The sequence below is a fragment of the Sipha flava genome, unplaced genomic scaffold, assembly GCF_003268045.1.
Source record: "Sipha flava isolate LNK unplaced genomic scaffold, YSA_version1 76_pilon_pilon, whole genome shotgun sequence".
Classification (NCBI taxonomy): Eukaryota; Metazoa; Arthropoda; class Insecta; order Hemiptera; family Aphididae; genus Sipha; species Sipha flava.
In genome coordinates this window covers 502,803-517,167 of record NW_020273616.1, presented here as the reverse complement: position 1 = coordinate 517,167, position 14,365 = coordinate 502,803, and the positions used below count along the sequence as shown (strand labels likewise).

The following is a 14,365-nucleotide window of genomic DNA, read 5'->3' as shown; positions in this document are numbered from 1 at the left end:
ATGAATGTTGGGGTATATTCTTCCACTAAAAAAAGCAATATTGTCGGTTTTATCGAAAAAAAGTAACCATAAATTTAAAATTTAACTATTTTATTTTAAATCATGTTAAAACTTATTTTGATAGATCATAAATAATTATATAATTATTCAATCCTACATAAATAATACACCTAAATCATTACAAATAAATAAAAATAACTTAATACTAAATCGACATTCGTATCAATTTTTATTTTTTAGTTCTTTTATTTATAGTATCATTAAGGCACAATAATTATGAAAATTATGTAAAACAATAATAATATAATATAATATAATAATTTAATATAAAAACCAAGTTATAAGTCGGAGTTTTCAGCAAAGGAAATGATAAAATAAAATAATCGAAAATAAAATATTGTACTATAGTGTCAATAATAAATTATTATTAATATTCAAAATATACTTCCTGTATGTTTCTTATTAATAATAAGTTTGAAGAGTCGACACATTTTTTATTTTATGATAAAAATGTCAAATTATGAAGGTTAGATGATTCCATAATTATATTTAACAGATGTAGATTTTTACGGTGAATTTAATGAATCGTACATTTATTTTATTCTAAATATTATCTATATAAGCCTATAACCACTAACTTTTGTACATATATTTAAGCTACAATTATTAATTTGGTTGATGGATTTGGTTTACAAATGTTTATAAAATTAATTAAATAAATAACCATACAATTTATGAACAATGTATAATTGTTAAAAATGTAAAATAAAAAAGGAACATTTAATAATATATAAGTGAACGAACAAATATACTTGCATTTAAAATGTTTTTAATCATACAAATATTAAATTGAAAAAGTACCTACTAACAGAGTTCATGTAATAAAGAAAAATAAATACTCGTGGGCTGAGTACATAATATTGTGTCAAAATAAGTTGTAGGTATTCGTACGCGTAGGCATTGACGTGGGAAGGAGCAATAAGAATTATAATAACAAATCAAATCCTACAGATTTGCCGATACACACAAGTATAATATCAAGATAAAATGTTATAAAGAAAAGCCTTTAATTAATGAGTGTATCTAAATAAAATTATGTTTTTTTAAATTATTTATCAAATAACATTATTCAAATTTTAATTTTGAAATTTTATGAAAAAATAGTTACAAAATTAATTTTAAATAAACTTAATGAAGTTTACTTATAATACTTTGAAAATATTTAAGGCTAAATTATTTGTTACAAAATAATTAATATTATTAAAAGAACCAAAAAACTACTTCAAATAAAATTGAAATAAAATAGTATAATAATTGTATGTGTATAATTTATGTTTCACAAAATAATTTCATTTCAACATCCAAAACTAAATTGTAAATTAATCGCTATCCAAAAATAGTATAACTTTTAGTATATAATATATATATATATATATATATAATGAATATAAATATAATGAGTCATGAATAAGTAGAGAGTAGTTGGTTATATGTTAAAATTGTATGTGACCGCAAGGTGCATTTGAGGAAACAGTACATTTTTAAATTGTATATTTTCAAAATAAAAAAAAAAACTGTAATAGTTTTCATTTTTACTTTAAATATTACTATTTACATAAGAGTAGGCACGTTAAATATAACAAAAATTATCAACTATAATTTTACTAATTGTTTCCACGAATCAAAATACACATTACTGAAAGTAGGCTGGTGTTAATAATACAATGAATTTGAAATACGCTCGGTTTAATGGTTCCAAGATATTCTAAAACATTAACTACGTAAACTATGCCCATGACCAATTTACAACATTAAAAGGATTTTCCTACGTTTTCATATCAAATAATTTGAAAAATGATCACAAATCGCTAATTAAGAATTCCTTGAAATACAATGTTAAGACAAAAGGGGAAATTCTATAAAATCCTTGAACTACATGATAGTAGTAACTATAGTAAAATTATTTATTACCTTGAACATTTCAATACATTTGTTAGAAAATATATCCTAAATTAAAAGTATAAACTAAGCTAGAACCTTTCTACTTTTAAAAACAGCAAAACGGAATGTAAATAATTATTTTTTAGTTAAAATAATAAGCTTCTTCATTAAAATATGAAATTTATAATGTAAAATCTAATTTTATTTAATTAAAAATATTATCATATCCAAATTTTAATATATAATTCATCTATATAACAGGATTATATTATAATTAAAATATGACTTATATTTTTGTTCATAAAAATCTATAAAAATACTTTGGAAAGTTAAAACATTTAAAAAAAAAAAACAATTAATTAATTAGTGTCTTGATGATAAATAGGTATAATTATTTTCTAAAAATAAATTAATTCAAATTGTGATTTAAAAATAATGATTAATCACAATAGGTAATAAAGATGCAGAATTAAATTTATTACAACTAAATGTAATGTTTTGTAATATTAAAAATAAATAATTATATTTTCTTTTATTAATTGTTTAATTTAAATGTTTTTAATATTTATTAATTACCTAATTGTCATAGTAAAAATACACGTATATTTATTTTAACGTAATTTCAATTAGTCGAGAGAAAAATCGTGATAGATAGTATTTTTAAGTAATATAAATAATATAGATCTTATGATAATAATATTATTAAAAGTCAATCGTTGAGAAAATTAATAAATTAATAAAAACATGCAATTTCCAATATAATTAAATTAAATTAATAGTTAATAAAAACTGGTGAATTCTTTAAATAATAATACATTAAATTTATCCTCCATGCAAAACAATAGTTCATACATGAATCATACATTAACTAAAACAGTTATAAATTCGTTTTTTCACTAATTAACTAGGTGAATACCGTTAGAATGGACTAAGATAGCAATTTAATATGCTACACATACATCTATGAAGTCCTTATTTGATAGTTATGAATTTAATTGAAAAATAACTGAATCTTGGAAAGAAAATTATTTTATAATAATTAAAATTGCACAATAAAAGTATAAAGTAAAAAACATATGAAATTAAAAATGTACTAATATGCTTTGGAAGTATAGTTATGAATAAAATTAATTTATAACCATAAATATTAAAGAAAAATATATTCCTGACAAAATATTCAATATGTATATAACTTGTTCAAAATGCATCCGTAAAATATATTAAAAAATGGTAAGTAGGTATTAAGGTTTAAAATTTACTTGGACCCATAATTTATTTTTATTGGATAGCACCACTTTTGTTTAGGCTTGATCGATATACGAACATTTACAAAAATATGCTACAGCGCAAATATTAACAAATTAAAAAAATAATTTTAAGATAAAATACGTTGAATACACATAATTGTACTGTTCGAAAATGTATATTACGCTAACTTGACTAATGTTAAAAAAACATTATTTATACACTATATTTAATTAGAAAATGTAATAATCTTAAAATATTACCATAATGGTTCAGCATTAGCTACAGTATGATCATACATCATGAAAAATTATCACATAGAAAAATCGAATAAATCTTTAAAATAATGAAAAGCTTATTATTGTGTCAAATGAGAACAAAAAAAAAAAAAAAAATAAATATATATATATATATCTAAATAACGGCAAAAATATATAATATACACATTAATAATAAAAAAAACTAACTAAACGCGCGAGGACATGGTCCGTTCAATGACCGGCGATGACTGCCAGACTACTCTACTAACTAGTGCTATAGTCACTACGACAATGCCGTTGTAGCATGCAGTATGTCGATTCAATCGAACCTCCAGAAGTGTACATATACACGTTAGTATGGTACGTATATTGAATGTCCTATTTATTAATATTACTCATACTCTTCTACTAGTATCTTCAAAATATTTTACAAAAATAAATAACTTTATCTAAATTATTAGTAAGTATATTTATAAGTATAATCATTATTGTAAAGAAATTATTTATGTAAATCTAAAAAATTAGATAACCTAAAGCTAAATAATCAAAAATTATAAAAATAAAAATGTATACCTATTGCATATAAATTATCATATACATACTAAGTATAACAAAACATATTACTAAAGGTAGTATAGGGTAACTACGTTGTGTAATATTTTAAGAACCTACTTATTGATATTGTAAACAGAATCTAGCTACTTGTAAGAGATAAACGTGACGAATGACAAGCGAATTAAAATATTCTAATATATAGTTGTTGTTGCTGTTATAGTTGAGTTGGCAAATTTGAAGGAAATCGTGTGTACTACCACTTCTATACCACTTCTTTCCTTTCACTTTCCCTTTTGTTAAATTAATGATATACACTTTAAAAAGTGTCCATACATTGTTTGGTCCAAACGAATAAATTCATACATATCTTATTTTATAAATTAAAAATTTTAAATTAAATTTAAACTTCCAAATAATAAAATATACGTGTATAAAGTACAAAAAATAAAAATAGGTTAAGAGACTTATATTAGAAAATTCTAATCAAAAAATTACAATAAGAAACTATAATTGAAAAATTCTAAATTTTCAGTGGCGTAGTCATGATTTTTGAATAGGAGCAAAAACTTTGTATTTCCAACGTTTTAATATAGTTTTAATAATATTTATTAAAATATAATTAATAATAATAAATTAACGGCGGTCAGCTGCGTGACATTACGTGGTAGCATTATGACGACATAAAATGGTATAAGAACTATAATTATTATAAAATATAAGTATTAGACGAGAATCACCACAACGTTCACGATAACTACCGAAAAGATAGTTGTAATCACGGTAGGAGTAATACGCTTATGTATTTACCAATGACAAACACCTGTTATTCGCCAACATTTAATTAGTATCAAAGCTTTAAAATATTTAAATACCAAATAGTAATATACTAGTTTAGCACATATACATAAACAAGACCCATAAAGGGGAGGGGGGGCTATAGCCCCCCCCATGAATACAACACTGTATAATATAATAAATAACATTATTTGTGAGATGTTTTATATTCGTAATTTTTTTTTAATAATAAAATGTTGGTAACGTTATAGTTATACCTACATGTTAACAATTAAAAATAATATAATTAAGGTAAATAGTTACACATAAAAGGAACAGATTTATTTAAATTATAAATATATAAAACTTTTACAATAGTTGGTATGTAAAAAACAAGAAAAATTTAAAAATTGCAACAATATTAATTTATAATACTTGTTACATAGTAGTCGCCGAGTGATAAGGTCGCTACATCTAATACGCAGTCACTGGTTTGAATTCAGCCACCAACGGTTCGCTTTCCGGGAAGGAGGTTAGAGGAAACCTTCATCGCCTCTTGATTCAATCTAACCCCAGTGGTTAAAGTGGGGAAAATGTTGTGGGGAGACTATATTCATCAAAAATTGAGGAGCGTTCCCCTTCCTAATTTTAAATCTTACCAACCTTTTTTAGGAAACCCACGACGTCTATGCCTCTTTTGTTACACATATATGTTCATAAAAATTTTATTTTCATAGAGTGTAAAAACAAATTTCCCCCAAAGAAAAATAATTCTATACATATTTATGCTCAAAAAAAAATAAATTGAAATACATAGTAGGTAATGTTTAAAAAACTTAACTTAAACTTAACAAAACTAAAAAGAAACAATTATTAACCTTGCTAGTTGTTGGTCAACGTAGACGGTAACAAATATATACATTGCACATTAGGTGTATACTGTCTATATTATTAGTGTCAATCCTCATAATTTAATATTTATACTATTTATAGTTATTCTATTCTGTTTATATTTATTCTAAATAATAATCGATATCACTATCACTTTAATTTTAGAGCTATGGATAATATCCGCTCGGGATCATCTATAATTAGACACAGCGTCAATTAAATTAACCCATGGTTTACATTATCTACCATTTTTTCTTATCATACTTAAATATTATTTTTCCAAAATTTTTTTCACTTGTTCAAATAAATCAAGAAAATAAATTTCATGTAATATTGTAATATTATAATAATAATTGTATATTCAATATTGTATTTTAGTGACTAATGCCATTAAGCGTCCACTCGGACTTTTGGTGATTTAAATTAAAGAGGACGCATATGCTTACTTTAAATAAGAAGGGGGACTCCTTCCCCCTCCACTTTAACCACTGTCTAACCCAACGTGATCCACAAACCATGACTAATAGTCTCAGTCGAACCTTCCTCAATAAAAATACGAATAAAAAAAGGGCAAGACTTCTAGGTTGAGAGAGACACCACGCTCGAGTAAGAATACGGGGATGTATAAATGGTAATATTGTATTGGTTTTTTAAAATTAAAATCAATTTACCATTGCTCTCGAAAAAACAATTCTGAGTGACTGAGATCGAATGGACCCATTTATATTTCTAATGATTGATATAGTAGAAAACCCAAATTTATAAAATAAATACAATTTTATGGAAATTCGTTGAAACTCCGATATCGTTAAAATTTCATTTTGTAACATTTTTAAATAATTTTTGTGACTTTCTCGTTGTTTTTTTTTTGGCTTCAAAGAAAATCATAAAAAAATTTTATTCTAATTGTCAAACCTTAATTATAAAAGTTGAAAATTGTTTGCATTGTTAACTACAGTAACGAAGCGGATTTTTTATCGCTTTGTCAAAATCTAATATTTAACATTAATTTTTTTTAACTAGTAATACATATGTGTGAGAAACTTTGTACTACATTTCTAAGACATTATGTCAAATCAAAATTATTTCATCAATATTTTCGAAAAAAGCAAATATAACATGAATATTATATCTATGAGGCACGTAAGATTAACAGAACTTAATTATTTTCATAATCCCTGAAGACAGAACAATTAGTTTATCTTCGTGTGACACTATAATAAATTAGATACTAGGTGAAACCAGAAAGTTATTGACTTACAATGGATGATTAATTTTTACTTCTTTGTACATGTTTTAGATAGATTAAGTTTTATGTATACCAAAACTTTCATATAGATCTTTTGTCGATTGGAAATTGAAAACAGATGTTAGCAGATTGGTTATTTTAGGAATTTTAAAGTATTTATAGGCGTTGTAGTGGTTAGTCTATTTTAAATATTATAGGAATTATAAATACTCTGAGAATATTTATTAAATAAATCAAAAAAAAATTTCAGATATTTCATCAAGCTAAATTCTTTCAAGTTGATTTTTTTAATTCCTGTATTGTACAATTTTTTTTTTTAATTTTAAAAATATATTGAAAATAATGAGATTTAAGATAAAAAGTTGTAAGCAAATTCTATTTTGATATAACCTCAGAAACAGTCAGACAAAAGGTACGTACCTCCCAAGAAATTATTTTTAATATTATAGTAAATATTTACTTCCATCAAACTTCCTACATATGTTTAATATCTTGCTTAATTTTACTTATTTTTATTACTAAACTATAAAAGTGAAACTCATACAAAATCTTATAAGTTAAATATATAAAACTATTTACATCTATTGTAAACGTATATTGCCAAATGTCAAAAATAGATAGTTTATAGGGGGGGGGGGGTATTGCTCCCTTACATATCTCCGTCGAAAATAATTTCAAATTTTATACTTCGTAAAACTAATCGACCTTTAAATTCAGGTGAGATTAAGATTAAGATGACGACGAATAGTTAAAACTTGCAAAACATTTTTAAAACGATAGATGATACCGATATAATAATTGATCAAAATATAAACCATAATCATGAATTTAGTTATTTACATTTTTCCACTTAATAAAAATTAGGCGCAATTTACATGTAACCTTTTTCACTAGATAAAAACTCGGGCACAGTTTAACTGCATATATGATTTGCTCAGTTTTCAATCGCCATTTTAAATATTTCTAAATTTAAATTGTTCACTTTGATTTTACATTATAATTGAACATATAAAGGCGGGTTTACACGACGCGAATCTGATACGCAAGGCCAAATATGCGAGGATGTCTCACTAGACAGCTGATTTGCCAAAATGTTTACACAATGCGTATCTAATATTCGAAGCTAGATGAATCAAGGTGAGTGCAAAGGTTAATGCAAACAAGGTTAATAAAAAGCAGGGATGGTGACAACACGTATGTCAATACTTCCAGTTGTAGCTGAGTCATTTGTTATTATTGCAATGTAAATTTTATTGAAGAAAAAAATAAGAAAAATCACAACCCAAACGACGTTGGTGGTGCAGACAACTGTTTTGTTAATCTAAAGATGTTTTAACATTTTAACTTTGGAGTGCAACTGCCATTAAAGGGCAGTGTATTTGAATAGTTTTTATCTGGTATATTCGAATAGTTTTTCAATATAAAACTATTCATTCATACCAAGATAACATCTGAATATAATATTCGATAGTTTATGTTTACTATCGAATAGTATTCGATAGTACTAACTATTCAATAGTACCCATCACTAGAATTCAAGATTAACTATTATTAAAGTAAACATTATTTAAGTAAAATTAAATTAAAGTAAAAATATTATGTTTAAAAGAAATAACGATATTAATATTATTTTAGAGAATTTCAAAAATAATACATATTAAACATAAAATTAAGGACCATATTAATTATTTAAAACCAAAGAGTAGTTAATATGTAATCTTATAAATTCTTATGGTAGAATTTTTTTTTAAAGATAATTATTGAACAGTTAATATTTAATAATAATGATATCACAAAGAACTTTTTTATAAATTAGTTTTCTCAATAATTGTTCATCAATAAACGATACTCCATATTCAATTGAATACTGATATTAGATTACAGATTACCATAAGATTATTATCAAAAAACAATTAAAATAATAAGAAGATTAATTATTTATTTTTAATATTAATTTAATTAACATTAAAATTATGATTTTATTTAATTAAATAGGATAATTATTTAAAAAAAAATGTTCCATAACAGAGTTAAATTACCTAACACTATAAATAAAATAAAATGTTGTCATCTGTAATACTTTATATTTTATTATATATTATATCCAGACTAATAATATTTATGAATTATATACTAAAGCATAAATGTTTAATTTTGTAAAATAAAAGTAAATTATATAGACAAAATATAAAAACTTTATAAAATAAAAGTACATATACAAACACACAAATAAATTTTTAAAACAATTATACAAATATACTCAAAAAGTAATTACATAACTATTTATTATAGGTACCAGTGATGGGAATTATTCGAGTAATCAAATATCAGTATTCGATGCTAAAATACAATTCGTAACAAAAATTATTTAATTTAATAATTAAATTGAGTTTTCACGCAACACAAAACGTTTAATAATAATAGGTATTGTAACATTGAATATTGATATTCGAATATACATTACACTCTAATAGGTACCTACATATTTTCTCATATCCTAATATTTCTGAAGCAAATTAATATTTTAATATAAAGAAATAACTATTTTATAATTACTAATAATATCTATATATATATAGTTATAAATGTGTATGTGCCTAAAACCAATGTAAAAAATAATTCAATTTTTTATAATATTTAAGTAATTAACTAAAGTAATAATTTTAAATTATTAATATAGTACCAACAGCTATCGGCTGTAATGATTATGAGTTAGCATGTTTTTTTATGAACTCATAATTAGTGCTAAGAACAACTCAAATCTTGATTTTAAATCTGCAAACTTAATTTGCATAAAACTATATACTTTCTAAATTTAAAAATAGGTATAATTGTGTAGTAATTATTTCTCATCTTAGTAATAGATTAGTATAAAAAATAAGAATTTAATTTAAATAAGTAAGACTTATAAATATTAATATATTTTTTATCAAGTTCTTTTTTAATTTTCATTTAGTACTACTTTAATTAGTTAAACTCAAATGCCTTAAATTTACGTTAGATTCCATATTTATTCATTAGTTATTACTCGACTGCGTTGGTTTAAGTTATTTTTTTATTTTTTTAAATAAAACTTTATTCATTTTTTACTAATGTCTTCTTTCTTAAAATTAATTTTAATATTCAAAATATGGACAAAATGACCATATTAATGGTAATTTTTAAAATGTAAAATTTAGTATTTTTCAAAAATGGTTTTATTAATTTGTGGTAGACACTTTAATAAAATTTTGTAATTAAATACATTTTTACAAAAGATAATATTTGAAAAAATGCAATAAAAAAACATTTATTTACCTAAGAATATAACTGTTAGTATCATAATACAGTATTCTAAGAAATACAAATATATGGTAATCGGATCATATACATTCATATATATTAAAAGAATTGATACATTTATTTATTAAATAATAAATCAATTATTTTCAGTTGAAACTAAAATTGTTCAACATTTTATAGTTATTGGTTGAAATTTCTCTTAGAAAAATTACTGAACTCAAATTAACAATTTTTCATGAACTAGAAAAATTTTAGAAATAGAAATTTATCATTTCACAATATACATATCAGAATGAAAATAAAAAAATTATTATTGTTTTGAATGATACAAAAATTAACTAAAATTATATAAGTACTTAATTTGGAATGATAAAAATAAATAAAAGTGAACAATGATATTTTTGGATTTTGCAAAAGTTTAAGAAAATGATTTTTTAGATTAACGATTTAACTTGAGAGTTAAAAAAAATTTTGAAATTTAAAATTTAACCATAAAATTACTATAAAATCAACAAATACAAGTAATTAATTATAAAGATAATTAAGAAAATAAAGATTATAGATTAAGATTATTAAGTTAATAAAGGTAATTATAAAGATTCAATTAATATTCATAACATAAACTATAGATTTTAATTATTATCAAAACAAATTAAAGGCATAAGATGTTATACCTACTTACCAATTAAAATGTGTCCACCTGTGATTAAAATCTTTCACGACACGTCATACAACAAAATACTTAGCGTATTGTTTTATTCCGTATTATAATGGTTTGCATACTTGAAAAACGTGAAAAAGCTAAATACTATGATGGTAAAATATCTAAATATATCACATCGAAGATACAAAATTAGAAAAATCAAAAAAAAAAGTAGTAAAAATAATGAATTTTAATTAAAAAATTGTTTATCGATAATTATTATAGGCATCACTGAATGTGTTATCAAAATAATATATAATAAGAGAAAATGATTGAACTTTCTAATATTACTATATATTCGGATCAAAGTACCGTTCTAAAACGTTCTGCAGCAAGTGCAGAACATTTCGTAACACATATTGGCTTGTATCATATAATATCACGTTGAAGAAATATTTAGAAAGAAATTAAAAAAATTATTAAAAAATTAACTAATGTTTTAATTGCTCTAGTTAAGTAATTGTTATAAAAAAAAAAATCAAATTCACGTACATCCACTGCATAAATTATGATATTTTGATTCGATGAATTCGCATTCTAGTTATCAAGGAGAATAAAAATATAGTCAACTGGGACATTGTTTACGCTGTCGTTACCATTGTAGAACTTGTTGGGTTAGTTTTCGGCCGCCTTTGGATTTTTGATTAAAATATAGTTTTTTCCTGTCTCTGTTGTTTATAACTACCTTAAGTTTTTTTTTTACATGTAATACCTTTTTTGTAGCCAATCTGTTCAACTATACGTTTTTTTCCGTGTAATTTTATAACGTCGAACAATTCGAAGAGCCTCAGTTTTATTTTTCTATTTATAATTAGTATCAATTGCCGTGTTACGCGACTTTCGTTGCTGAGATATTTTTCAGAGATCGTAGGAACTTAGTTTAAAGTGTAATCCTACTATTGTTATAACAGTAAAATGAGCGAAGAAGAACAACTACCGACCGGATGGGAAAAACGAGTGAGCCGGTCTACCGGTACGTAACGTCAAATATTCCAGAATTAACGTGATTTTGTGTACCTACCTATATCAATTTAATTGTACGGTATAAAGTTTTAAAATTATAATATACTAAATTTAATATTGTTTATGAACTATATAGTTATAGTTACTTATTAAAATAAATAATAAATTTGGTACAAACGTAACTATAATATTGTAGGTTATACAAAGTCTAAGTCGCAATTTTATTGACTTAATATATACTTGATAATGCATTTTTAATTTAAAACCATACATACCTACTTTACAAATATAATTGTACTCTAGGCTAACTATTAATTTATATAAGTAAACTGTTAGATTATTTATTTAAATATTATTTTACAAGTATTAACAATTTATTAATTTTTTTATTATTTTATTATTAAATGTTAATTCAAATTATAACAAGCATTTCTAAGAGATATGTTAAAAAAATAAAATACATAGTTATATAATAAATAAATGTGCCTAATGTTTTTTAACCATAATTTTTTATGCATCAAACCATTATAAAATTGCAATTAATGTTTAGTAAAATGAAATTATATTTTACTATATTTCTGTATTAACTGTTTTTTATGCATTAGTTTAGATAATATTTATTAATGTATTCCTTTTACTAACATACTGAATGTGAATCTATGATTGTTCTCTAGAAGTTTTGAAAGGAAACTAAAAAATATTTTCACCTTAACCTGTATTAGTAATATGTTTCAAAGTACCAATCTACAAATTATAATATTGATTTAATGTTAATATTTTTTATAATGATTACTTATTTAATGTTTTACATCTTAAATCTAACTTTTATATGACATTTTTATAAATTAACATCTGAATCAAAAAATATTATTTTCACTGTATATAATGTAATGTCAACTTCCTGTTATTATAATTTATTTGTTAATTGAAACTAATTTAATGATAGTTTGCATGTTTAGGTTGTGTACTGAACAAGAATGCTAGGTAAATTAAGAGTTCTAAACATTTTAATTTTTCTGAGTTTGTATTGTACAACATATGTAATTTTAATATATTAATCATAAAAATTATTTGACAAGACTAATCTAAATAATTAAAAAAAAAATTAGTTTTCATCTTATATAAAATAAAATCAGTGTTTTGTAATGTCTAAAGTGATTTCTAAAATCACTGAAACATTTTAGGTGAATATATTACTATTTTCCTCTTAGAAGACTTTCAATTTACATTAGGAACTATAATTTACCAAAAGCCATTAATTTACATTTTATATTTCTGTCAGTAAAAAAAAATTTCTTAATTTCAACCAGATCATTATTAGATTATTAGGTATACATTTCCATTTATTCATTATATTTTTTCTTAGGAATTTATTTTTTCGTTTTACAAATTTTAAAACTTTAATACTCATGTTAAATAAAATTATTGCTATTTATATAGTTTTTCTTTTAAGTTTTATTGAATTATATAAAATATATGTTAATATAAAATAATTAAAAATGAAATACTTTACTTTGATTGACAAATTTTACAATTAATTTCAATATAAACATGATAAATGTATTATAATTTATTATTATTATTTTTTTTTTTTTGAGTGCTATTTGTTTTTGATAGATTATTGAATATTTTTCTAACAGTTATAAAATATTTTTAAAATAAAAAAATCCATTAAACCCTAAGAAAAAATTAACCTTTATATTATTTTTATTTGTTAGGTCAAACCTACTATTTAAACTTATTGACCAAAGAAAGTCAATGGTCCATACCAACAAAACCAGCATCTGAAAATACAGGCTCAACAAATGCTGGTCCTGAACAAGTACAATGTAGTCATTTATTGGTTAAACATGAAAAATCACGTCGACCCTCATCATGGCGAGAAGAACGTATATCAAGATCAAAATCTGAAGCAGTTGATATCATAAAATGTATATACATCTACAAATATTTTAAATGTATCATTTAAACTTAACTTGTTTTTTTATAGCTTATCGTGAACAAATTGTTTCTGGCAAAGCATCATTTGCTGAACTTGCCCAGAAATATTCAGATTGTAGTTCAGCTAAACGTGGTGGTGATTTGGGACCATTTACTAGAGGCACCATGCAAAAGCCATTTGAAGATGCCTCATTTGCATTGAAAATTGGAGAACTTAGTGAAGCTATACATACAGATTCTGGTGTACATATAATTTTACGTACAGCATAAATCATGAATTACTTTTCTCTTTATAATTCAAATTTTGACCTACTCTAATTTATTGTTTATTTATAAATACTATACAATAATTGTTTTATTTACTACAGATTGCCATTAAAAAAAAAAAATTATCAATTGCAGTAATTGTTTGACAAATAAAAATAATTCTGATATAAAATTTTTTTTAGAATAATAAATACTTTTTTTTTTCGCCGAAGTTTTAATTAACGTGCTTTTACAAATTAAATGGCTTAGCATAAATTGAGTTAAGCATTCACACTGATTTTGTTCAAAATTGAT

The 14,365-nt window shown here is 23.0% G+C and overlaps 2 protein-coding genes across 2 annotated transcripts in view; one reads left to right on the top strand and one right to left on the bottom strand.

Annotated features, from left to right (window-relative positions):
- Nucleotides 1-11,109, bottom strand: part of LOC112692673 (ecotropic viral integration site 5 ortholog) — a 33,743-nt gene extending 22,634 nt beyond the window's left edge. The window contains exon 1 of the mRNA XM_025567411.1: nucleotides 10,880-11,109. The gene's annotated coding sequence lies outside the window, so the exon portion shown is untranslated. The remainder of the gene's footprint in view (nucleotides 1-10,879) is intronic.
- Nucleotides 11,110-11,528: 419 nt separating this feature from the next.
- Nucleotides 11,529-14,122, top strand: LOC112692672 (peptidyl-prolyl cis-trans isomerase NIMA-interacting 1-like). Its single transcript, XM_025567410.1, has 3 exons — nucleotides 11,529-11,873; nucleotides 13,582-13,794; nucleotides 13,854-14,122. Exons 1-3 carry the CDS (start codon nucleotides 11,816-11,818, stop codon nucleotides 14,072-14,074), a joined length of 492 nt encoding a protein of 163 aa, XP_025423195.1. The 5' UTR covers nucleotides 11,529-11,815; the 3' UTR covers nucleotides 14,075-14,122.
- Nucleotides 14,123-14,365: the final 243 nt, after the last annotated feature.

Excerpts from the sequence above, each read along its gene's own strand:
- LOC112692672 (XM_025567410.1), top strand. The coding sequence starts at position 11,816 with ATGAGCGAAGAAGAACAACTACCGACCGGATGGGAAAAACGAGTGAGC. Across the intron at positions 11,874-13,581 it reads ACGAGTGAGCCGGTCTACCG|GTCAAACCTACTATTTAAAC; the intron begins GTACGTAACGTC and ends TTTATTTGTTAG. Across the intron at positions 13,795-13,853 it reads AGCAGTTGATATCATAAAAT|CTTATCGTGAACAAATTGTT; the intron begins GTATATACATCT and ends GTTTTTTTATAG.